Source organism: Chelmon rostratus, chromosome 8 (assembly GCF_017976325.1).
Source record: "Chelmon rostratus isolate fCheRos1 chromosome 8, fCheRos1.pri, whole genome shotgun sequence".
Taxonomy (NCBI): Eukaryota; Metazoa; Chordata; class Actinopteri; order Chaetodontiformes; family Chaetodontidae; genus Chelmon; species Chelmon rostratus.
Genome location: NC_055665.1, coordinates 3,140,008 through 3,165,895, shown reverse-complemented (window position 1 = coordinate 3,165,895; position 25,888 = coordinate 3,140,008). Strand labels below are relative to the sequence as shown.

The window sequence follows — 25,888 nt, the reverse complement described above, 5'->3', positions numbered from 1 at the left end:
TACGATCAAAGGGGAGAATAACCCCCAGAATAGATTGTGTCAAGGCAACGCTGACTTTAAATCATTTTAAGATGTCAAATGTCAGCGAAGCCGCGTGGCTTTAAAAATGTGACCTTTGAGAAATCTAAAAATTTATTTCCTTGTTATTGCTTCACGGTCTCGTCAAACTTGACATTAAGCCAGAGCCCTTTAAAGAAATGAGGAAATAGGTAAAAGAAACGAGGGGAGGGAGTGGAGGAACACCAGCAATGCCGTCAAAATCCTCGGAGGTTAGCAGCTGTTTCTGTTCATAAATCTCTGGGTGCACACGGGTGCAACCTTTTTTAAGTTGGTTCTTATATTTGGAACAAGGTAACTCAAGCCCAGCGGACCAGGTTGTGTTTCCCATCAGGGTCCGAGGGGTAAAAATAGCACAGGTGCTTGAGGGAAGTCAGAGGATCAGGAGAGACTTTGAGGGATTAAAGTGCCGAGATTCTTTACATGAAGGATTCATCCTTAAATGCTGCAGTATATGTCAGTGTTCAGGACATATTATCACTTATTACATCATTAAAACAACTCATTTTGGGTTGAAATCCTGTATATCCAGTGCCACTGGATTAAATACAGATTAATATGACACAATGGTTATAATGTAAAATGTGAAATACTCGTATCCAGATAAAGTGGAGAAACAATGAAATTAAACTTGCCAAAAATGTACGAAAAGTACTTGAATATATAGATTTATTGAAAGTATTTACAGTTTGTTTTCTTCCCACAGATAGCACCACATTGTAAAAGTTTTCATGAATGAAAAGGGTTAATCTTTTGTGTGGGATGATGTCGCCGATGCACTAAACTAAAAGCACAAAAAAAAAAGACACTTCACATTTTGCTTGTGACCTATACATGCCTTTATGATGAATTCAGCAGTCTACAAAAAGCTGGCTGCAGGAAATGAAATGAAATGATTGGATGTTAGGTTGGTGGTGGGTTGCGCCATGCACGTCGACCCAGCTTGAATTCTGGAGGATTCAGCTCCGGCACGTCACATTGAGGAAGTTGGCACGAGGCTGTTGGTGGCAGTCTGTCTGCAGGCTCCGGGGGGGCTGAAGTGGTTGTTCTTCTGTTTGCTCCTTGTTACTTTCATCTTAATCTCTGCTGGCGAACTGCAGCGAGAAGAAGAAAAATATGACACAAAATGACTAGTTAGTAAAAAAGATGGTGGCTTGAGATACATTTATTTCCCTAAAAATGAAGCCCCAAAATTTGAGTCTATATTTAAATTTTATAACGACACTTGTCATCTTCTCACATCAGGATTTTATACATTAATCCTGCCCAGTGTGGCCCAGTTTTTGAAAAACGCGTGCTAAAGTGCCCTCTTGGGAGCCATAACACACGCTAAAGTGCCCCCTGGGAGCCAAAACGCGCTCTAAAGTGCCCTCTTGGACTCCAAAACGTGTGCTAAAGTGCCCTCTTGGGAGCCAAAACGCGTGCTAAAGGGCCCCCTGGGAGCCAAAATGTGCACTAAAGTGCCCTCTTCGACGCCAAAACGCACTCTAAAGTGCCCTCTTGGACGCCAAAACACACTCTAAAGTGCCCCCTGGGAGCCAAAACACGCTCTAAAGTGCCCTCTTGGACACCAAAAAGCGCGCTAAAGTGCCCTCTTGGACGCCAAAGCGCGCTCTAAAGTGCCCTCTTGGATGCCAAAACGCACTCTAAAATGCCCCCTGGGAGCCAAAACGCGCTATAAAGTGCCCTCTTGGACGCCAAAATGCGTGCTAAAGTGCCCTCTTCAGTGGCGAGGACACGCTATATGTGCCCTTTTTTTCCTTTCCGCCCCTGCCCTTCAAAAAGTCTGTGCACGCCACTGCTCCAATCTTTCCATAATTCTGTGTTTCTAAGATTTTCTGGTCACGCGGTCAGAGCGACTCTCACTCATGTCGTTGTTTCGTGTGATGGCCATGGCAGCTCTGGCGCGGGGACCCTGCTGGCTGAAGTGGTAGCCGAATTTGAGGATGCTGGAGTTGTTCTCCAACATGGAGGCGATCTCCATCTCGACGGAGTCTCCCAGCGTCTGCCTCTGTAGCGGAGAGAAGAGAAACAGCTCGAGATCTCAACCGTACATTAAACCTGACTTTATTACTGGTGTGCCACCTGTCAGTCACTTTAGTGAGCTGTTCAGCACATCCACAGTCTCAGCTCTGTGTTTCACACCTGGTTGTCAATCTTGAGCTCCACCAGTGTGGCATTGTTGGCCATCGCTTTGATGATCGCCATCATGCCGTCCGCGGTGATGAAGTTTGACTCGATATTAAGACTCTGCAAGCTGGTGTTCTCCTGCAGCATCTCAGCGCATGCCTGGTGCACGCACACACACACAAACACACAAACACATACACAAATTGAGATTGTTTAATGCATAACTACACGTTAGAAAATGATCACGTTGATATTCGCTAAACTCCCGCTTTGTGACCTTTGCAACATTTTCATTTCTCAGTGAAAACCTTGAATTTGGAGCGTCTGGATGCGGCTGCTGCTCTCTGCAGGTTGAAAAAGCTTGAAGCGACAAGTTTCATCCCATAGAGAGCAGTTTTCAGCCCTGTGTGTTTACCCTGAAGTGCTTTTATCTGAAACATTACTTACTGATAAAATAGTACCATAAATTAACATTTATTTTATTTTAGGATGGAAAGGATTATGTACTATATTCAATAAGAAATCTAATTCTTCCTGTGACTTCAGTGTTGTCATTGTCACGTTTAATGGTCTAAATGACCATTAATCAGTTTAAATATCTATCTGTGACATCACTGCATCTAAGAATGTACATCCATGTTTCCATACCAAAGAAATAAAAAACCAAAACAGCAGAGAAAACGCAGTATTTGCCCGCGGTCGTCATCTCGTGTTGTACTCACGTAGGCCACAGGGTCGTTGCTTCGGGTCGCAGCGATGCTCAGAAACTCCACGTGAGAGTTTCCCTTCATCGCCTCGAAGATCTCTTTCAGTGTTGGGATGGGAATGTCCTGCGGCACAGACAGAGCTTTGGTTCTTACTGCTGAGGAGCTACACTCCAAATGATCAGCACAGCAAAACGACACTGCAGCTGGTGTGGCAGAGAGTCATGTTCAGAGAGTGGAAAGCAAAGCTGTGTCGGTTTAGGAAAGTTTAGCTGATATTTGTATTTGCGGCGCTGCGTCTGCTTGAAGTCAACGCCGCTTGTTTTTCCCGTTCACCGACCTTGATGTTGTTGAGGTTGACCTCAGTCAGGCTGCTGTCGTTGTTGTGGATCCTCTCCAGGGTTTCCTCCACGTTGGTGGGGTTGGGCAGCTCATCGGGGAAGATCTTGAAGGGATCTGGTTTCACTACACCTGCAGGAGACACAACATTACAGCTTAGGCTACAGAGGGCCTGCAGTAACATAAATTTACAAGGCGTTACTATAAAAAGAAAATATCCTCTTTTAATGCATTAAATGGAACATACATAGTGCCAAAGATAAGAAAAACCCCAACATCTCCCCAGGCTGCAAAAAGAGCTCGATCAAGACTGAGTGCCTTTGGGTTTTTTGCATTTTCACGCAGGAACAACAACAGTTCCTGTTCAGCACATTTAAGGCATGGTTTGGGTATCATATTTTATATCGCTGCCATTAATAAGATAATGTTCAATGTTTGTGCAGGAACGTTGCTGAAATCTAAAGAAAATACATCATCAAAAGAAGATGCAAACAAGATTAAGAATCAGACCAGCGGTGAACTTTTCAACTCCATCTTCTTATGACTGATCAGTTTCTGAAACATCTTTCTGGATAAAAGCAGATCAAGCTGTGTGTGAAATGATGTCAGACGTACTGTTGATGCCCTCTGTGTTGGCGATGGTGCCCGTGGTGCCCAGAGCATCATAGTACTGCTTGTTGCTCATCAGCGTGTACATTCCCAGGATCGCTGCAAGAACAGGAAAACAGCCGCTATGAACAGAGGATAAAGAAGTCTGTGATATTTGAGTAAGATCAGATCATTTGTCCTGGACTGTGCTTTCACGTGTGCTCTTCATGTGCATTGCTTCTGATTTGGAGCCAGCTCTGAGACCTGGTTGGATGCTCCCTCGTCTCCCGTGTGTCTGTTTGTTTTGATGAGATAAAGACGTCGTTGTCTGAGCTCAGCAGGAAACTCGCTGGTTGTAATCTCACACTTCCCAGGGGTCCCGAGGAAGTACACATTTATACACATGTTTCAGGCTGAGCAGGTGGGCCGTAGCTAAAAGACCAAACACGGTTCAGGAAAGGATGCTACTGGAGTCTTGGACGTCCAAAATATATGAACAACTTGATTCTAAGCACAGCAACCAATGAATTTAGAGCAAATGTTATGATATTATCAGATATAAAGAGAGAGAGAGTGAGCTGATGTGTGTATAGAATATGATATCAGCACCAAGAGAGCAGAAAGTCGAATTATGACTTCACAGTTAGTGAAAAAAAACCTCTAACTCTTTTAATATGAACCTGACTGTATCCATGGTGGCAGAGTTACTTCTTGACTTTAGTAAAACTAGTTTCACTGGTTTGGAGATTAAGTGACAGTTAATTGAAAGAAAACAGAATAAATTCTTCTTCTTCAAACATGTTCTACAGCAGGTTGTATCCAACAAATACAATCCACACACGTGATATATCATTTTTACAGTGGAAATCTTCCACAACGCCTCCACCCAACAGACAACAGAGTTGGTTCTCCTGTTGTTACTGTTGATGACCAGGAGGTGGCAGATCTCATGGTGCTTCTCTTGCTCTTGTTGTAACCTGCCAAACTGTGTCACCCACCAACTGCTGTGACAGCAACCACCGCGCCTCACCCCTCTCCTCCACCTTCCCACCCACCAGCCTCCTGACCCGGTGTGGGGAACCATGTGAAGGGCCTTGTGAGGAGAGGGAGGCCGGGGAGACAGCTGCCTGCTCAAGGGGGGGCGTCACCAACCATAAACACCCCCTCATCATCCGGTTTGGCCCTGAGAATAACCCACAGTAGCTTTACAGCACAAACTAGACTGCAGATAACTAAAAAGCTCGATATAGCAGCGTGTTAATACAAATAAAACGTGAAAATTAAGTCACCGGGGTCACTTGTTGGACCGTCCTCCCTCTGAGCTCACGTAGCGGGTCGGCCAAGCTATTCATCCCCTTTTAGTGTGTTTGCCAAAAAGCCCACACAAAAGACTGACAGAGGCTAACTGAGGTTTAATCCTCATCTGGACTCCATCCAGGGTTAAAACGGCGGGCTCTCTGGCGGGGCCGGACAAACAGGCTCCCCCCAGGCTCTGTCTTTCCGGATGCCTGCCCGCCTGTTTGGCCTGTCAGAGGAGTGTGGCGGGTTTTCAGAGAGTTCAAATGATCAAACTCAACAAAGAAAACATATACAGTGATTTAATTTAACCTTTTCTAAACTCATCTAGCATTTATTCAGCAGGCCTGTCAAGCTTTGAATTTTTCGACATGCCAAACTGCATGGGTGTGTAGTGAGAGGAGGGTAATGGACACTAAGCTTCAATCGTTAGCATGTCTAAAGTAGCACCTACAGTAGCAAACGAGTATTACTTCCAAGAACCAGGAGCATATTAGTAACTAATAAGGTTATATTAGTTTGTGGGGTTAAGTTCTATTTAAAACAAAGCAGACGTTCCGGTTTGTTCGGGATTGTTGTGGTTTCCAACCGGGTGTCCAAAGTCCTGACAGATAGACACTAAACTGGGCAAACTGTCCCAGCACACAGAATCCAGCACCGATTTGTCTGCTTGTGTCAAGGCTGGCGCTAACATCACAGGGCACGGCGCTCGCGTCTCTTCCTGACAGAACAGTATGCTAATGGTTAGCTGTCATCCCAAAGCCAAAGCCAGTCTAATCTAAAGAGCTGCAGGAGGGTTACGGCAACGAAACGCAACGTTCATGGCGTCCGTGGTCACAAAACAACAGAAACTCGTAGGGACAGGGTTCAGTGACACCCAGATGTGGTCTTCTTGGTAATCTGTGAACATCTTTTAGAAAATGGCTAATCTTCCATCAGTCCAGTCACCATGGTTACCATTTCTATTGTTGGCTTACGAGTAATCTTGGTGATCGAAGAATAATCATACTATAGGCAGTCATCATCTACAGCACATTAAAATGTCTTGAAGGTCACATTTCAATAAAAAACTCCCAGAATACTTCTCACATTACACTGTTGATTCTAAGCTTCCATAAAATGATTCTGAGCCTCAGGAAACATGAAAAACTGGCTTTTCTATCTGTGAACACAGACGCTTCCCACTGGCCTGGTTCAGCCAGATACAGTATCTTCGCCCCCACCATCCCCACGTCTGCTCCACCCTTCCTTTGGTGGCCTGGGGCCAGGCTTATTTATTTTTGTGTTGCTGAGCATGGGGAATTGGACCCCATCGCATGTCTGGCCATGTCTGTTAACCTGGGACCACTGAGCTGCCTCTGCATCGAGGCAAACAATATGAAACCTGCTGTTAGTTTCATATTGTTTCCCATTTCTGGGCCGGTATAACAGAACTAAGTGGGTCAGAGCCGCTGTGATGACACACTGAGGTCACACTGTGCTGTGTATGTCAGGACCTGCTGCTGGGAAACAGCACGAGGACAAACAGATGGCATCATAGGAGGACTACACCTTTTTCACAGCAGACATGTTTGCATGTCATGGCAGGAAACCCGCAGGTGTAACTGATAACAGTGAGAGCAGCGGCATTCCATTTAGATGAGCTCTCAGTTTCAGGGTCCTGGTTTTGTGCATGCTGGTTCACTTGGTGGCGCTGAGCCATCATTAATGAAATTTGTGTTTCAGACGTGCTTTTCCTGCACTGACAAGTCAAAATGTGAATGAAAAAGGTCTTAGTCAATGAAATGAAAGTGTCACAATGAAGCTGTACATTGCTGCTCCATCACCGGTTACTATGGAGGTGAGATACTGGTCTGTTGCTACGGGCAACAATCTGAGACATAGGGGTTAACCCAGCAATTTCTCCCCTTGACTCTCAGATTATCTAGATCAATGATTCACGAACTTGTTGTCTGTCATGTTCCCCTTTGGAGACCAAAAAGAATTACGTGCCCCCGTCACACATAACGTGACTTCAGTTTTAACTCTGTGTAATAGTACAGAGACAAGTTCAAACGTAGTTTAACTGAAATAACATTATAAAGTTCAGTTTTCTGTTGTGCAAATGAAAACTGTGGTCAAACTTTGCCCAAACTGTGAGAATTTTATGTTAACGGGATACAAGCTCTCCTGCTGCAGAGCCTTCCTGAGTCTCCATTGTTCCCAAATGAATCACATTCAAAAGCCTGCAGACATTTTGACTTGTCACAGCGGAAACAGCACAGGTGGAACTAATGACCTTAATAATGACTCCAGTCCAGCAATCAACGCAACACAAATCAGCAGATCGTTGTGTGGCTTTATGTTAATCATAGTAATAGTGATAAAGTTTGTCCAACCTGCAATATCACACATCTCTGCGTCTGTGGCATTTTTCAGAGCCTCCTCCAGCTCCGGCTCCAGAGTCACCTGCTCGTGCAACGGGAGCTCTGCTGCCTTCTTGGCCACGAAGGCCTTTCCTGGAGATAAAACGACAGAGTAGACACGCTCAGAGATGAAACCAGAGAAAAAAGGCAGAGCGACAGTTAGAGAAGAGAAAGCAGGGAAGGTTTTGAGCATGGATGGCAGACGGAAGGAAGCTGAAAAACTGAAATGAAATGATATGATGAGTCCATTAGAGGTCGTATCGTGTATCGTGATGTTTGCGTGTATTTATTCATCAGTCTGCAAATCAAAGTCCCCAAAGGTTTTACTTCTTAATGGGTTTTCTCCAGCCTGAAAGCTTTAAACCGTAAATTTGTCTCTGTTTTGGTAAAAGCTCTTTTGGGATCATGTTTCCCAAAACATGAGTAAGCCAGGGCTTATCACGGGTTTGTGGACCAGCTCTAATAAACTCAGTTTTCCACTGGAGCCTAGTTTGTGCTTTCTTGTCTTTTTATTTGCGGTTTTCTCATTGAGCTTTACAGTTTCAGCAGGGAATCACAAAAAAAAGCCCAAAAAGTTTTAACAGAACGTAGATATTCCTGATGCATTTCTGCTTGAGTTGCACGGGAACTGAGTACAAATATTCTGAGCCAGATCATTTCCTGGTGTAGGTCTGGACGTGTCAGCCCGCGGGACAATGATGGAAATGGCCCCTAAACTCAGTGAGCTGCAACAACCCCACACAGACCTGAAGCTAAGAGCCTGAGCTGCTGTGCAGTGGCGCATCGCAGAGTACAATACTGTCCAGCTGTCTGAGGGAGAAGGAGACGAGTCTATGGAGATTTAGGTCTTTGCATTAAGAGCTATTTATAGCCAGTATCTATGGTCATTTTATGTAACCTCTGCTGATGTTTTCCACTCAGTGTGGTCTGTGCAAAAAGACTGAGGGGACACGCTCGTCTTCCCAGGACAGGGTCATGCCTAACTGCAATCAAAACTTAAAATGTCCTCGATATCATATCCTCTATTCTGCAGCCCTGCAAACATGTGACCTTTAATTTCTAGTGTCCCTATCTGTGCTTTAAAATTACAGAATTTTTCTGTCTAACATGACAATTAAAGACAATATTTTGTGGCCAGTGTGTCCAGCTCCTCACACAGGACGCCTGCCCCCCCACCTTTCTTCTCCCCAGTGAAGGGCACCAGGTCCTCCCTGTCCTCGTGCTCCAGGGCCTGCTTCTCCAAGTGCTGCTGCAGAGCTTCGCGGTCAAATGGACCCGTTGGGCTCTTCTTCGTCTGGTCACGCTGCCGCATCCCGGCAGGCAGCATGGCATTCTGGGAGAACAAGAGGTCAGATGTTATGTTGGTGTGACATCAAGGCTGCAGAACATGAGAGAATGGATTTAGTAGTCAAAATGCATGTACAACATTTTCATTCTTTGATTCCTAACTGTAACTTTAATTTGCTTGATGCAGCAATCCATGCAATGCATGAATGAAAGTGAGAGTCCTCCCTGATTTTCCTTTCTTCCTGCATTAAATGTGTCCCACAGTGGAGAGCAGAGGGGTAAAGTCAGGTGCACTGTGCATGAATCTGCAAACGCCTTGCACACAAGACTACATGTGTGCAACAACATCCAGATCTAAAGTGTAGTGATCATCTGCTTTCAGTGTCTGTTCCGTTACTTGGTTACTGTAGACGGTTGCACTCAAAAGAAATGAAAGCCTGAAGCATTTTCTTTTATGATCTTCAGTTGGGAGGGTTTGATATGGCAACACTTGCTTTTACCGAGAGACCTGCTTGATTTAATTCTTCAGTTGATCTCTTGGCCTTGCTCTCTTGCCGCTCTCTTCTTGTACATAACAAATCTAATCACTGGTGGGCTCACTGAAGGAAAGACTTTGCAATAAAGCTGAATGGATTGCACCTCTCGTCTTTAGTGTCGTGTATCCTGCAGGTTTTTGTTTGGCTCACAGTTATCAAGCTACCCCTGGTGTCAGATGAACCATCTGGGGGAACAAAAACCTGCAGGGCTTGTAAACATCAGGCACCAGAACTGACCACCGTGGCCTTGTGGCTTTGGAGAAAGTGATCAGAGGCAGACCACCTGGCAGGTTAAGAGAAATCAGGCGCTCCTCAGTACCTCGGGGTCCATCTCCTGCAGCTCATACTCGAGCTGATCCAGCTCCTCGGCACTGAGGCCCTTGAGGATAGCATCCTCGTCGATGTCCCTGGGGTCCGACATGGCTCCTGAGGCTCCGGCTCACGTGCACACACACTCACTCATACACACCGCTGCACACCCCTGGGCGAGAGGGCACTGTGAGAGGAGGGAAGAGAGAGGACACATGAGGCGGGGGGGTGCTTGGCGTGATGTGCAAAACATCTGCGCTCATTAACAGCTGTAGGTCTTAACTGAAACTGCATCCCGACCTCAGGTCATGGCCTTATCAAAAAATGAGAGTAATGAAAGTATTTTATTTGAATCAAACTTTATTAAAACTTTAGCTTGTGACCCAGGAGCTCCTCTATCATGCAAAGAATACTATATAATAGTAGTATATTTCACATCGCTCCATCAAATCTTTTTACCTTTAGTTTTCTGACTATGTTAGAATTTTAAAAAATATTTGGGGCATTTTATTCCTTTATTGGACAGGCAACATTTGAGAGAAACAACAAATAAATAGCTCACGGGCGGGACATCATCCTGTAGGACACTGAGGCACCCAAAGAACCACTTGTTGAAAATCTAAATCACTCTGTCCTTATTTCACCTGGGGACCCCCTGGAGCCCTGTCAGGGACTGCAGAGGGTCTCCTGCTCTGCATTTTGGGAACCGCTGCCCTTGCCAAACATGATGTTTCATGATCTTCATTGAGCTTATCAGCTGCCCCATCCCGAGCTCTTCCATAATGTGTTGATGATAATAATAGGTGCATTTCCAATAATAAATCTGCAATACTCAGGACAGCGGAGTCTGTATAAATGTGTCGCGGCAGCCTCCAGGTCACATGCTTACATAAGCTTCCTTTTCACCCTAAAACACACAAGAGGTGAATAACCACCCACTGAAGCGGCAGAGCGAGGTAGAGAAGTGAAGGAAGAGAAAAAGAGAGAGCAAAGTCTTTGTAACTCTAAACCCTTAGCTCACCACACAGCAACTAAGAATAGCAGAATGCAGAGAGGAGAGGGTGGAGAGTGCAATCCCTCATTTATCAGTGACGGACACTTGTTCATACAGTCGGGAACACACCCGCAACACATCGCGCACACACACACGAGGACAAACCGTCTCTGACACAGTAATGAGCAGCAAGTTCAAACCACCCGGCTCAGCCCCCAAATGAGGAAATGCCACAACTGGGTCAAAGTATGAGTAATGCAGCTATCAGGTTCATGAGGTCCGATGTTTTCATTTTCAGTCCAAATTTCATCCCAACTTGGCCAGAAAACCAATCAGGTCGTAGAGCGTGGTTTCATTAAGTCTGCCAGTCTGACAGCAGGGACAGCATATCATCACATTTAGGCTCAGGGGTTGATTAAACTGGACATTTAGCAACATAGACCATTATTTATGATTATTTTTATCAGTACAAATGACATCAATTCAGCCTCTCCAACAACATAAAATACATCAAACACGTGTTTGTTTGATTGACAGGTTAACTGGCACAATGCAAACTGGGAGCTGTGGTGTATAAAGGACAGACAGTGTTTTGTTAGCAGAAACGGGACGACCACTTTAGCATTTAAACTAAGCCGTACTGACATTTGCAGGTATGTTTTTAAGCCGCTCTCACTGCTGCAGCTCTCTGGCTGACAAGCTAATTAGCCTGCAAACTGAAAAGAGTCCAAAACATATTAAATACAAATTTGCTTTGGTTATTGGGAGCACAGGAGTTGTAATCTTTGCTTTATCAGAAAAACAACATGTAATCTAACTCTGATTGTAGTTTGGTTGGAATATAAAGGTAAAATAGACACCGCAGCAGAACTTCCTCTGTGCTGTTCCAATGATTCTGCAAGTTAATGTATATGACCGGATGTTTGCGTATAATTTATACGCAAACATCCGGTCATATATATTATACGGTATAAATAAAGCCTCCAAGCTGAATGTGAGAGCATCGAGACTTGAATCCTTGATCTCATCAGCTCGCACTTTTCCAACACGATCCACTGACATTTAATTAGTGACCTGCTGAGAGAGTCACAGGTTGTGTTGAAATCTCTGCTCAAATGAAGTTACTGTGAGTGAAAGGCTTCCAGATGTTAATCAGGGCCACATCCTGTCTCTCTGCTGTACCATACAACAAAAACAACTCACCTACGTTCTATTGTAGGGCGGAAGCTGCTGCTCTACTGTTTACTTTGTCTTTGAAGTTAACCGCCGCCTGTTTGTGTGGCGAATGATCCATTCACCTGCTCCTGTAGCAGCTTACACAGTGGAGCACAGAGTCCTGTAGAGCACACTCAAACAGTCGGGTTGCCTCGACAACTGCACAGAATCTTTGTCGCCATGGAAATGGAGATACACACCAGCATGTGTAACGACCCAGTGTGACACACAAAGTACCGTGACCTTGATCTTCTCAAGGTAACGGCTGCACGGTGGGAGTCACTGATCAGATTACACTTCATTAGAGAGGACACACACACAAACACCCACACACACACACACACACACACACAAAGGTTTTTCTATCATTGTGGGATTTTTTATTGTGGAGGCGAGTCAGTAGTACTCATTTAAATGCTTCATTTTGGTCCCCACAAAGTTGATGGAGCTCAGACCATGAGTAGGCTCCCAGTGTGCAGACCCCACGGATATAGAAACACAACAGCATGCACACACACACACACACACACACACACCTGTCCAGTACGTGAATGTAGGACCTATAGCAATTTAGATTTTAATATTGACTAAAAACATTCTCTGATTCAGTCAAATTTGGACAATTTCCAAATGAAACATCTTAAAGGCTCAACAGGGTTCTGGCTCCATCACTCTGTATTTGCTCTGCAGTTCAGTCAGTAGACCAGAAGACCTGTAACACGACAAATGCAAAGCTTGGTATTGATGTGATAAAAATCTCCTTTTGATGAGGAAAACGCTAAAAGCACCTGCTGAAATGGGCCCCCGTGCGTCTGGCAGCTCCTCGTTGACGCCGTGCAGCTCTAATGTGTAAAGCCAATGACACAAACACCGGATCACACAGCTGAGAGTTGCGGAAGATGGAGGAGATTTAAAGGATGACAGGAAGGAGGCTGCAGCTCAAAGGACCAGGTGGAGGATAAATCTCTCCAGACGCAGTTTTTATCTGGGATAGCAGGTTTTACTGCAGTAGAATTCAAGCTAAAGCACAGCCTCTGTCTCTTCATGTCGCTCTCATCGTTATAAAAATACCAAAAAAAACATCTGATGGTATCGTGGCAGTGTAATCTGTGTATTTTTATGATGTAGTTAGTAGTGAGGGAAATTCTGTCTGCTGTCACTTTGCTGTTTTATTCTTGACCTCTGACCTTCCCCTGATGGAAGGTGGAAGGTTTATTTGGTTTATTATCTGTTAAATTACACTGGTTGATTGGTCTGCTGTTCATTACAGTAAAGCATCAAATGATGTAATTTAGATGGAAATACAGTGTTTTTATGGTTGTTTATCGTGCTGTGATTTCCAAACTGGGTTTATTTATGGAACCTTTTTGGCCACAGGTTGTTGTGTTGCTGTGCTGCAGAAGAAGGAGGCTGTGGGTCACATTAAAGTGCAAGGATCTTTTTATCAAATCAATGCTTCCTTTTTATAAATTATTAGGTGTCGACCAATCAATAACGTTCACTGCCAGCACGGCGGAGGTCGAAAAGAATCTGGGAAACCTGACATGACATTACTGTCTTTGCTTGTTTATAGCCATTGATTTAATTCTGCTTTGTGTAAATGAAATCTCCTTTTTTAGGTATTATTACATCTCAAATTTGAGACATTTCGGCATAAAATCAGCAATTCTCAATATCAGCTAGCCCACAAAGGTTTTCCAGCTCCCTCTGAAACGCCCTCTCAGTGCATTTTGTCTGTTTTCTGCTGTATTCGATGTAGCGAGCAGCGTGTGACTTAAGAAGTGAATGTGAGGGCGCAGGGCTCCATCCAAACCAGGCTCATGTGATTTGCCTGCAGTCAAGCCTTTGAGCCTCGCTTATTGTTGAGCTAAATACACGGCTGTTTTCTGACACTTGAGCTAAGAGTGAGGGCTCAGCTGCACCGGCAGCCTGTCAGTTAAGGAAGTGAGGAACATTGTGCTTTTACACAGAAAGAGATCTGACTGACTTCGGTTTGGGGGTCTCAGTGTTTTGTGGATCAGTGTTTTATGACGCTGAGGGAATATTTGTCATCAGCTGTAAAATCCAAAGCGGTGAAGTTATCTGAACAATGTGAGGCCAGACAACAGAAAACGTCTCTCCGGTAAGGGGACGAGCAGCCGGGCCCCACGTCGTGTTTTCATTTGTTTTGACATTTGATTTGGCACGTTCCACATGCCAGGAAGCCTCACTGGAAACAGGCTGGACGTTTGTGAATGTGCATCTGTCCCCAGCAGTCCCAGCAGGATTTCTATATGGACCAACACAAATTGGGAGCGGTGGCTGTCACCTGCTGCTGCCAGCTGGCTGCCGACGTTTCTTTTTCCACTTTAGATCTCGACCGTCTCCTGACCTGCACCTGCAGTTGCTGCCTTCATGAGAGCGGTGACACGAGCCGAGCCTGGTTGCAAACGCATGTTTGTCTGGGGTTTGACTGAGGACTGCGACTGTTTGTCATCTTTAAATACTCAAACCTCCTCTGAAAGTGCGCCACTTCTGAATTTTCCCCCCTATGTGACACAGATCGAACAGCGTCAACCCCAGAAAAAGCTCACAGAGTCATCGTTCTTCACTTCTGACCTGGAACAAGTCGCACACATTGAGATCCAGAGACGTGTTGCCCACATGTGACTCTTATTGACGAGTCAGAGCAGAATTTGCCGCCATCAGAACAACAGTAAGTAAATTATTTTAGCGTTCTCCCGAGACAAACGTCACGACTGAACTATCTGGGACACGCTCAGATCTAACGAGGAGTCTCACTTCATGGAAAGCCTTCGGGCTCAATCTGTCACTAAAATGTGTTTAAAACATAAAGTCGAGTGAAATTAACACTGAAGTAATACTGAGAGGCTTATGTTTTAGCCAGTGGTGAGTGGGACAGTCTGTTCACATGAAGAATACCTCCAGTCTCACTGTGACCTTTGCTAAAAGTCACCTGATTGCTATCTTTGCCTGCTAACTCTTAGAAAAGAGTTTGGCTGCATGTCACCAAATCACAATTTTATATCACCTGATGCAGATCAATTGAATCTGACTCGTTAAATGTGCAGTCGAGGCTGTAATTAGTGGTTAATATATTCATATAATATAAATTAAAAATCGAAAATTAGAATATTTACTTCATTAAGTCGTTTTACCAACTTGGAACTGAGATGATTAAATGAAATTCACAGTTTAACTGAGAGTTAAAGGCTCTGGCACACACTCCCATGGTGTAAACCCTGACAGGCGTCGTCACCGATGACTAATTAAAGCTCTTCTCAGGACTTTACAGACTGCGCTTGATTAACGTCTGTTACTTTTCATTTATGAGGCAACTTAAACTTGTCCTGTGTTTTATTATGCTGCATTTACTGAATCGAGCATTTTACGACTTCACTCTGAGTGTAAAATGTCTGCACTATGTACAGCAGTGGACGCTGTACAGCATCGTCCTGCTAGCAATCCCACAATGCTTTGTGTGTTATAGGCGACCGCACCTGTCAGGGACGTGTCACTGTCTGAAATCTCTCAATTTGTGTTCGTCGCATAGAGATCAGCGGATGAGTGAGCGAGAGCCTGAGCCGGTCTAATTAGGCAGAACAGCTGAAACACCTGTGCAGGTGAGGTTTGCACGGCCTTTAAATGATGCATCAACGGGCACATTAGTGTTTAAAGTCGTCAATAAAATCTTCCAGCTCAGAAACAGGGCGGGATGTTGCGGTTCTCGCGTGGGTCATGAAACATATTGATCAGGGTGCTTCCAGATTGTGAACTTCCTGTGAAACAGGAAACGCATGTTTGAATCAGCCCATCATGAGTAGGAGGTGAAGAGTATCAAAAATTACAGGTAAGAAATCTTCAGTCCCTCCGCCTCCAACCTTCTGTCACACCCCCACAGCTAAAGTGCTGAGAGATTTCCCAGCATGCACTTCAGGGTGATTCCTTTAACCTCCGTTGAAGAACACACTGACTGCAGCTTCTTGATTTCGTAGCACAGACAAGGCGAAGTCTGGGAAAAGGGCTCTCACGTCTGAGACGCATGCAGTAAAACCCCGATTCAGAGCTCCTGCAGTTTCTTATTGAACTCATCCATTAAGAGCTCCGCGTCGAACGCTCTGCAGCAGCGAGGAGTTACTGTGCGTTTTACAAGTCAAAGAGCATCACAGGGGTTTAGATTTCACAGTGACAAAGGTTATACACTCATAAATGCTGCAAAATGATTTACACTCCGCTTCTGTGCCAGAACAGAAAATAAACTTTGAAGTCACTGCTCTGTTTTATTGCCCGTGGCCCGTGGTAGCAGAAGTTTGAAGGGTTTTTTTTTTTTTTTTTAAATGACCGCCACCAACAGCTCAGAAGATTCGTCGCCATCCGCAGGTCGACTTCTCCGCGTCTTACCGCCCAAGTGTAACATTCCAAATCTGCCCCCAGCTTAATTTTAGCCTCACAAGTCAGCTACTTGCAGCTGTGTGAATCTTCCCCGGCTTGGGTTGCTCCTTCAGACTGTGTCAGAGCACCATTTTGAGGCCCAGAGAGCAACTTGGCTCCGGCGCAAGTTCTAATTTAGCGATTCTTAAAGGAAAAGTTTGGGATTGCTGCAGAGCGCTGGTGCAGCAACAAGTGGAGTTGCTTTTCATGACAGTTGTTTGCGGTGCTGAACCTGCAGTATCGACCTCACCTTTTTTTATACCACTATTGAAGCTTCTGTCCCCAAAAGATAATTCAGTCTAGTGACAGAAACTCGAATGTCACACACTAATGGATCTCACTGGAAGGGAAATGCAGATTGAGGGCGAACTTAACCCTCCTTCCCGTTTCAAACTCTACAGCCCCCTGAGACAACATCTCCAAATCCCCTGTGACGAATTAACTGCACGGCGATGGACAGCTATTGGACGGCTTAACCCCCCCACATACCACACTGATAGCTTCATTTGAGCGACAGTATTTCAGCTTTGGGCTGACCCTCTGCACAAACCTCCCTCAGAGTGACACAAGGTGGAGAAAATCCAGTTGAGCGTTAAGCCACCAAACTTCCGCACAGAAACATCTGATTTTTGGGCAAAGATTGACCCATGACACCCCCATCACCACCACCACCCCCCCACCATTCATCCTGCAGCTTTCCCATCGCAGACACAAACCCACAACCTCACACACGAAGCTCTGGGCAGGGGAAGCGGTGCCCTCCCAAACAGGCGACCCAGAGAGAAAGATTAAAGTGTGGATCACCCCAACATGCCTGCAGGATCCCCCCAAACACACACACACACACACACACACACAGACAGACACACAGAGAGAGACAGAGGGAAGCAGCCTCACACCTACCTTCACAGAAGCACAGTGCTGAAGCCCCTCGGCAAGGCAGAGCCTGCAGTTAGAAACCAGAGAAAGTTGTTTCTTTTTTTTTCTCCCCCCTCCTCTCTCTCTCTCTCTCTCTCTCTCTCTCTCTCTCTCTCTCTCTCCCTCTCTCTCTCTCTGTACCCCCCCTCTCTCTTGTGTGTCACGGCTGCTATGCTGAGACAGCCATACTGACGGACGGCACTTTGAGAAGTCAGCATTTTATTATTTTGGCTGTGAGAGAGGAGGGGGGGTGACAGAGAGTCATAGAGAGACAGGGGGAGAGAGAGGGAGCGAAGTGGGCCATGAGCTTGTGCTCATTGGTCAGTCAATTAAAACTGTGCAGTCAGACAGAAGGAGAAAGTCTGACATCTAGTGGTTTGAGCTGAGCTGCACCTTTGAAATGAGACGCCTCGTTCTCAAACTCTGCACGTCTGCTGCTTTATTTATTTTATTTTATTTTATTTTATTTTAATTTATTTTATTCTCTTTGTATTTATCTTATTTTATCATTGTTATATTGCAAATTTCATTTTTTTTTATTTTATGTGAAGCACTTTGTGGTACATTTTCTGCATTGAAACGTCCTCTCATATATGTGTGTGTGTGTGTGTGTGTAGAGATATATATAAATAATAAGAATAAGAATAATAAACTTTATTTGTAGAGCACCTTTCACACAGGAATTGCAGCTAAAAATGCTTTACAAGAAAGAAATCACATGCACCAAGTGAGCGCTTCACATAGAAAAGAAGAGAATAAAACCCACTTGATGATGATAATAAAGATGAAGATATAAATAAGGACAATGCATAAAACCACACAATAAAATAAAAAAACGTTGGTACAAATAGAGCAGAATAAGGATGAAAATAAAAAGAACGGTAAAGCATTTAAGTCACAGTCTAAAATAGTAAAATGCAGGTAAAAGTAGATGACATAGGATGCATAAAATGAAGTAAAATAAGACATTGTAAAAGAAGTGCAGCAGCACGAGGGAAAGCACAACAGTTAATAACTATGAAAAGTGGAAAATGGAAGATTTAAATGATTCCACATACAAATAAACATAGCTGTGCAAATGCTAATAAATCATCTTATTAACCAAACGACGCTTGCTAGGTTAGCATAATGCTATATTCTCCATCCATACTAAATGATTGATTGGCAGTTCTCACTTGTTTGACACCTGAACGGTAACAGTCCCACACTGAGGAATGGATTCATGAATAGCTGCCATCTTAAAGGGATGCCGCACTCTTCTTTCTTTACTCTCTCACACCTGCTTTTGCTCTTCCTCACCTCTTCCTTCCCTCTCAAAGGTTTCATCTCTCTTTTCGTTTTTCATTTTCTTTATTTTCGTGTCCACACTTCTTCTTTCGTTGTTCTTGAACCGCTCTGTCTTCCTTGGAAATGTCCTCATCAGCATCTTGTCTCTTATTTCTCTTCTCCTGGTTGAAGTTTTGGATTCTTGGTACATGTTTGTCTACTTTCCTCTCATAACATCATCTAACACTTTTTCTATTTCATGTTTTGGCTTTGAGGCGGCCTGACAAAAAATACTTTCTTCAAAACTCTCTTATCATGCTACTAGAAGACCAGTACTTACAGTAAATCCCAGGTTTCTCATTTAAGAAGTAGCACACCATTATAAATCCCCCCATGGAAGGAAAATTATTCAGTAAAAACTCCTCTGTGATTCCCCTGTGTTGCCTGAATAACCCTGGACTAAGTCCAGAAAGAAAGAGTGAGAAGCTTTTTTCGGATATATTATTCCTTAATTAAAAGTCCCAATAAATTCTTCCTCATAGATCATTTCACATTTCCAAACCAGAAAAGTTTAAATCATTTTCTGCACTTCATAAACACTTTTTGAACCAGACTGTGTACGCAGATACCAACCACTCCTCCTCCACCACCACTAGATGGCAGCAGATTGACACTGACAGTGTAAACACAGCAGCTCTGCAGTTCTTATGAAATCGTTGCCCTGAAACAGGCAACCCTGTGTTTTGACTGTACAATGCCCTCCAGTGTTTGGCACTCGGGCCGTGAAGGAGCCAAAGGGCTGCATGAGGAAAAACAAGACGTGCAGTGAGCAATAGTGAGCTCACTACTGAGGGAATCAATCTGTCATTTTATTAAAATCGTTGTTGCGTTGATGATTTCCAAAGTGGCACTGGTCAACTTCTGATTCCATTCAGCAAATCAACAGATCAATCTGAACTTGTAGTAAGTGTGACAGTGACAGATGGCGCCCTGTTCAAACCTCCTCACAGAACACAAAACGCCATCCACCTCTTTGACCCTGTGCGCTTCACATGCAGCGCAGCCGGGCTGCAGCATCACATGAATGCTACAAGACTGCATTCTGTTCTCTGCAGCACCATAGAGACAGCACTGACAACAACAAACAAAGGTGTGTTCGGCATTCATTCATTTTCATTTGGTAGCGCCGGTTCTAATCCGGACAATCCGATGTGAGTGTGAATGGAAAAACGCCCGAGTTCTCACACTGTTTCTACCTGTTTTTTTGTCACATAAGCACTTATTTTACGTGTTCAGCGTCTCTGTTTTTGCAAGTCTGCACATTCCTTTCCAACATTCTGATGTGATCTATTGCACCTGCAGCCTTTGCACATTAACCATGAGCCCTTTCTTAAAGGGTAACATGACAGATGCAGATGCTTCCAGGACACAAAGGGTCTAAAAATGATGTGAATCATACGCTGTGTGAATAAAGTTTGTGCTGTTTATAACACTGCAAAATGGAATTTAAGAAAAATCTATCAAAAGTCATGTGTCCCAGTGACAAAGACAAACACAAATTATCCTCCGTCCTCCTTAGACAGAATAGTTAAGAGGCAGATCTTTGAGAGCCAAATATCTGAAAATACAACATAAAGCCAAAACGTCTTGACACCAGTGGCCGTGGGTGGAAAATAAAGTTTCTGTGTGAGTCACTCAAGTCAAGCGACCTTTAAAACACTAATTTCCCCTTAAATTTCTTCTGAACCATTAAGAAACTGTAACGCCATCATTTCTGCATCGGCTCGACGCGACGCCTCACAGGAGCTAAAAGATGTTTCTCCTGAGCAAAACATTAAAAGCAAAGATGCCACGTTTTTATTTCATCAAATGACATCACCTGTAATTCAGGTTTATGTACAAACTGTGGAGCCTTTAGCAGAGTTTAAAGCAGAGTCATGCTGGTTCGAACAATGTGATGCATTTAAAGATACGTGGAAACGTCTCTGGGTTTAAATGACAAAATGTTTTGAACTTTATTGTCAATAAAGTCGATAAAACCGACATTGTTTTACAGCAGTCATGCACTCAAAGTGATATTGTGATGAAAAACGTTGTTCCCCTTCGAGGGCAGCTTCCTCTTGCTCTCATTTTCAGTTTGACTTCAAACTTTTTTAAAAATCCTGAATTCTGAAATGTTTCCTCACTCCTTCACATTTCATTCAGAAGAAACTGATCAGCGGTCAGTGTTTGCAGAAATCAGTCTCAGGTCGCTGGAATTTTTTTTACCAGAAAAGACGTACGTGTGTGTGTGAGTGTGTGTGTGTGTGGTTTCCATGCAGCTTGTTCATGGGTGTTTCGGGTTAATGAGTCACCACAGAGGGAGGAGGAAGTGTGAACAGCTTTGTGCGTTGGCGAGATACTGATGGACAGATATGGAGGTTCCTGAAGTCCATACAGAGTCTGGACCGACCAGACTGAAGGAGAGGGACAAGAGGAGTGCATCGACAGCTCAAACTGAGAGAAACTCGAGTCTCATTCAGCACCGCAGAGACGAGACTTAGTTGGCAGATTATGAGAGTGACCACAACCTGATGAACACACGAACCGAGTCTGAGGAACAACAATCTGGCCTTTATAACGGCCAAAACAAAACGTGGCAGCCCAGGAAACAACCGTTCTGCTGATGCAGAGCGACTTCCTGCCTCACTGCAGCACTGCAACCGAGCTTTCTACCAAAATAAAACTGACATACCACAAGTCTGACACACTCACAGAACAGAACAAAAAATGTGTCACAGCCCGACGGAAAACCGGCGAAACAACAGTGAACCGAACTCCTTCATCATCAGACTCATCTTTCCACCATAAACATGAGGTTACCGGCAGCAGCTGGTTAGCTTAGCTTAGCTTAGCACAAAGACTGGAAACAGGGGGAAACAATTTGTTGTAGCGTCAAGGAAAATTTTATTTCTATCGCAGCTTTCGAGAGTAAAAGTCACAAAGTGCTTCACAATAAAAGACCAAAGCAAGACATTTTCCTGCATTCTGAATTATTATATCTTCAACATCAACAACCTGCTTTGGAAACACTGGACTTGTGTTTTAAGGTCATGCCAAGCAATTTGGATCTGAATGTGGACGGAGCAAAGCGGGGCTCTCCCAGTTCAGCCGGAAGTCTGCGGGGCTCCCCCTTCGTATTCAAACCCAGGAGTCTCTGGGGGCCGAAACCAACCCAACAAAAGGACTTTGTTCTCTCTTCTCCTTCTGTGATAAATGATGTCAAATATCTACAGCGCCGTTTGTCGTGGATCCTCATGGCCACTTGCTTCGCTTCCCCTCACAGACTGGAAACCGGACGTTAAACTGAAATCTAATTGCTTCCTCATTCACTGAAATGGGTTAAAACGTAAATGTCTCTCTACTGAATTTATGGTTTAGGCTTTCCACCACTAGAGGGCGTAAATGAGACGCTTTGAGTGACATTTTCCAAAGAACCAGACAAAAGGCCTTTGTCCCACAAGTATGCAGCCCATTCTTTTGCTCCTCCTGTGTGTGTGTGTGTGTGTGCGTGCGTGCGCTACATGTGCAACGTGATCACAGCAGGACTAGATTTCCTTGTGTTGACAGCAAACACCAGCCCCGTCCTTCGCTGACTTGACTTTGTGTTTGTGATGTTCCCAGCGGAGGAGTTTTCATGGCACCAAACACAGAGTGATATCAAACAAACCACATGAGAAACATTCCACTGCGTCAGACTGTGCTGAGACTAATTCAGCCTCAAAGCTGGCCCCGACCTGCCTGTCGGAGCAGTCTCACAAGGTGTCGGTCCTCGTCCTGTCTGGCGGCGACCGCAAAAAGAATGTACAACTGCTGCTCTGTCATCTGTATGAGGAAGTGCTCTGCTTCTTCACCCGCAATTAGATTCATAAAAATGTGTGGATGTGACTGTGACAGCAGTTTGAGCAGAAAGGAGTGTTTCTGCTGTGTCACACGCTTTAGGATATGAGGCCATAAAAGAATTAGACTAACCTTAAGAGCAGCAAAGGTTAAACCTGATTATAGAATAGCTTAGCTGGTGATAAGATACAGCGGCACCACATGCAGCTCATGACAAGGGTCAAGGAATTAGAGGCATTTGTGCTCATATGATCACTGCAGTGCAATTAACAATGGATCGAACATCTGCGTGTAACGTGCCGACTCCTGACGCTCGCAGGGACGAACCCACAAAGAATTATCACTCAGCTCTGCAGAGCATTTTAGCCTCTTTCAGCTCATCGTTTTGGTTTTTATGACATGCAATGTGAAAAAGCCGACTGTAAGCTGCCTGCCCAGCTGCACATTGGCTAGCGAGTAAATGTAGTGGAGCTATTAGCAGCTAAAGAGCTAGATATTACTGTTTGTAGCTGGTGGAGAGGAAAACTGAGCTAAAAGGAGAGCGAATAGAGCGTCTTTCACACTTTTCCTTCTCCTACGAACACATTTGGCATATGAACGCTGTGTTTACGCCGTGCTGCACTGGCCCCACTGGCCAGAACTAATGTGTGAATGCAGCTTTAAGTGGAAGCAGAAACGCATAAAAGTACTTGATTACAAGTAAAAGCTCTGCATGTAAATGTACACAGAAATAAAGCGCACAAGCCTTATCAACAAAATCTAAAAGACAAATCTGATGTGAAAGCGCTCACTGTGCAGAATGACCTCTTTCCAAGTGTTATATCTTCTGACTTTTGATACTATGGATTATGACGGTTTCACAGGACAATTTAATACTGTAGTGGGTCAAGGTACTCGCAGGTTTATTACTGTACCTTCTCCTATCACTGTGTCCTGTGTGGTCTAATCCACAGACCTGAGCATTTATTATCCCACATAAGGCCGATAACTGCAGTTTACACCCCTGGGACTTCTACATAGGCCTATACTGAACTATATGGAAAACAGCTGACTCTCTATGACTGCAACATGTTTTAGTGCACGGACATAAATGTACATTCTGTACATACATCCGTTTTATGTATTTATTCTTTTATCATTTCAGTAGTACAACAAAAGTACAACATTTGCCTCTAAAATGTACTGGAGTCAAACTATAAATAAGCCGAAATCCTGGAATAAAGAGCAGGTATCTGTGAACTGTGTTGAAGCACCATGCTTATTGACCTTCCACCACTGTTCAGTTCTTAGAAACACGTCTTGAATGCAAAGCTGATCTGCAGCTATAAATATGGCGACATTGTTGCAGTGACCTAGTTTGACGTTTGCAGCCTGTTCTGATGACACCCAGCGTCACTCTAAGATGTGATTATACAGGTGTTGCACCTGTGATCACACCTAGCAGCTACGTCTCTATGAGGAGTGGTAGCCTTGACCAGTATGTTTGAGATGAGCCGGTCAGGATGTTCAGCCTCCAGAACGGCTTCAGCGCTCCTTGCTGACTGCAGTCGAGCTATATTATTCCCTCATTTGGTGTTTTGATGCTCGTGGTGGTGAGCAATGTCCGACACTTTAAAATCTCCCTTATTTGGGTTGAATCTGGAGACTGTGGAGGATACAGGAAATGATTCACAACAAGCTGTAACTGCAGAGGTCCAAGATACAAAACAACATGGTTCACAGCTATGGAAAGCTTTCCCACCCGAAATGAAGCACAATCACAGCGGGACATTCTGATCATACAGGCGGAGAAGTCAATCATGCCACCAGGCTGGTTTGAGAGGTTTTGTTTCGGGTGCTTTCTTTTTCCTCAGGAAACTCATCCTCATTACTGGAATGCCATGAATTCAAGCTGAGGGCAGCCGCTGTTCTGTATGCAGGCTGACACGCCTCACTTTGTACAGTCACCTCTGACAAATTTTTGCAGTATCTTTGTTAAAGTTCAGCGAGTGAAGCATTGGAAAGTCAAAAAAAAAATCGAAAATCATGCACCAGCGTTTAAGCCACTGTTTTGTCTTCAGGTTGTTTTGGGTGGAAAGTTATGACTGTTAACCCGCAGACGCTTCCAGACATTTGGTGATGGGGAAAATATTCTGGCATTACTCAAGCACCTGTAGACAGTGGTCCCTCTGCTGAGGGCGTGGGCCTGATACCTGAAGGTATCACGGAAGAACACACTCAGCTGATGAGAGGGACATCTCAGACATGTTGAGGCAAAGCATGTTTTTGATGATGCCTCACCTTGTCACCTTCGTCTCTACCTGTGTGTCCCGGCGTGACTGAGGAGCCTCAGTGATGTGTCAAGGCTCGCTGTGGTGCATGATGTCACCGTGGTGAAACATGAGCAACAAACTTTGTTTAGCGGCGCAGCTGTAGAGCACTGACACCTTCTGCCATTTTTAGATACATACCACAAAGAACACGGTTTTCTCTCCTGTCTTCGAGAAGAAGAAATATAAATTTGCATCAAATGGCATCTTGCACATATAATCCTGGGCAGGATGCACTGGGATGAAGGACACAAACGGGAAAAAGGCAGCTTAAAAGGCTTGGTGTCGTGTGACTGCTCGCAGGGCTGGTTGATGAGCTACCGTAGCTGGCGAGGTAACAGCTAACATGTTAGCTAGCCTGGATATGCTAGTGCTCAGTCAGTCACAATAGCTAGTAGAGCTCTTCGTGTTGTCTCTGTACATACCTCATTTCATTTAGTAAAGAGTTATTAAAGGCAACTTTCATTAGCTTGAGTGCTAACAGGACAATAAATTCAGACAGTTTATTCAGAAGACATCGTTGTAGGTGGCGCTTCAAGGCAGCCACAGGTGTTTTTTCGTCGGCATGTGCCGTCAACATTTTTATGCTGTTTTACTGCTTTTCACTTATTTATTTATGTTTCTTAATCTTGATATTATTGTGTAATTTCTTTTTCCAATGTTTTTCTTGTAAAGTTCTGCGTTTACCTCTGCACTGCCTGTTTGTAGAGCAGTTCATTCTGAGACAGAGGCTTAAATAGAACTGCATGCTGCAGCTAGCACATTAGCCTCCTCTATTTTGGACCTTTACGGTCAGCACTGCTGAGACTGCAGGCTGTTGGTCAACAGCTCAAATTGTGTTAAAGTTCATCAAAGTTGAACTTGTGTTGTGGATTGACTCCAACTCTGTGAACAAATCCAATGATTCAGCAATTCCACTGAAATGAACTAATTTCACCACAAAATGTCACTGTTTGAAACGCTGGCGTGACCGGGACTTACAGCTGTCCCGTCAGTTCACAGATTGGTGGAACCAGCTGGACGCAAGCGGGAACTGCTTCAAATATAAGACCTCATGTGACGTGGCTTTAATGGATGACCAGCACGAGCACAAACACGTTTACTAGCTCAGCTGGTTTCTGGTGTTTTATGACAAACAAAGGTGGAATTATCATTTCAGCTTCAACAGACGTGTAGAGAGAGCAGCTCAATGCACCACAGCTGCAGGCTGCACCAACAACAGCTG

The 25,888-nt window shown here is 44.4% G+C and overlaps 1 protein-coding gene across 1 annotated transcript; it reads right to left on the bottom strand.

The window, feature by feature from the left end:
- Positions 1 to 878: 878 nt before the first annotated feature.
- tmod4 (tropomodulin 4 (muscle)) lies at positions 879 to 17,350 on the bottom strand. The gene is made up of 10 exons (XM_041942872.1): positions 17,195 to 17,350; positions 9,662 to 9,838; positions 8,696 to 8,852; positions 7,493 to 7,612; positions 3,846 to 3,938; positions 3,232 to 3,362; positions 2,910 to 3,017; positions 2,203 to 2,346; positions 1,924 to 2,068; positions 879 to 1,151 (listed from the first exon to the last, which is right to left on the bottom strand). The coding sequence occupies exons 2-10, from the start codon at positions 9,761 to 9,763 to the stop codon at positions 1,129 to 1,131; spliced, it is 1,023 nt and encodes a 340-aa protein (XP_041798806.1). The 5' UTR covers positions 9,764 to 9,838; positions 17,195 to 17,350; the 3' UTR covers positions 879 to 1,128.
- Positions 17,351 to 25,888: the final 8,538 nt, after the last annotated feature.

Bases quoted from the DNA above. Each gene is read 5' to 3' on its own strand.
- tmod4 (XM_041942872.1), bottom strand. From the start codon at position 9,763: ATGTCGGACCCCAGGGACATCGACGAGGATGCTATCCTCAAGGGCCTC. The intron at 8,853-9,661 runs GTACTGAGGAGC...TTGTTCTCCCAG, and splicing joins TGCAGGAGATGGACCCCGAG to AATGCCATGCTGCCTGCCGG. The intron at 3,939-7,492 runs GTTGGACAAACT...CTGTTCTTGCAG, and splicing joins AGAGATGTGTGATATTGCAG to CGATCCTGGGAATGTACACG.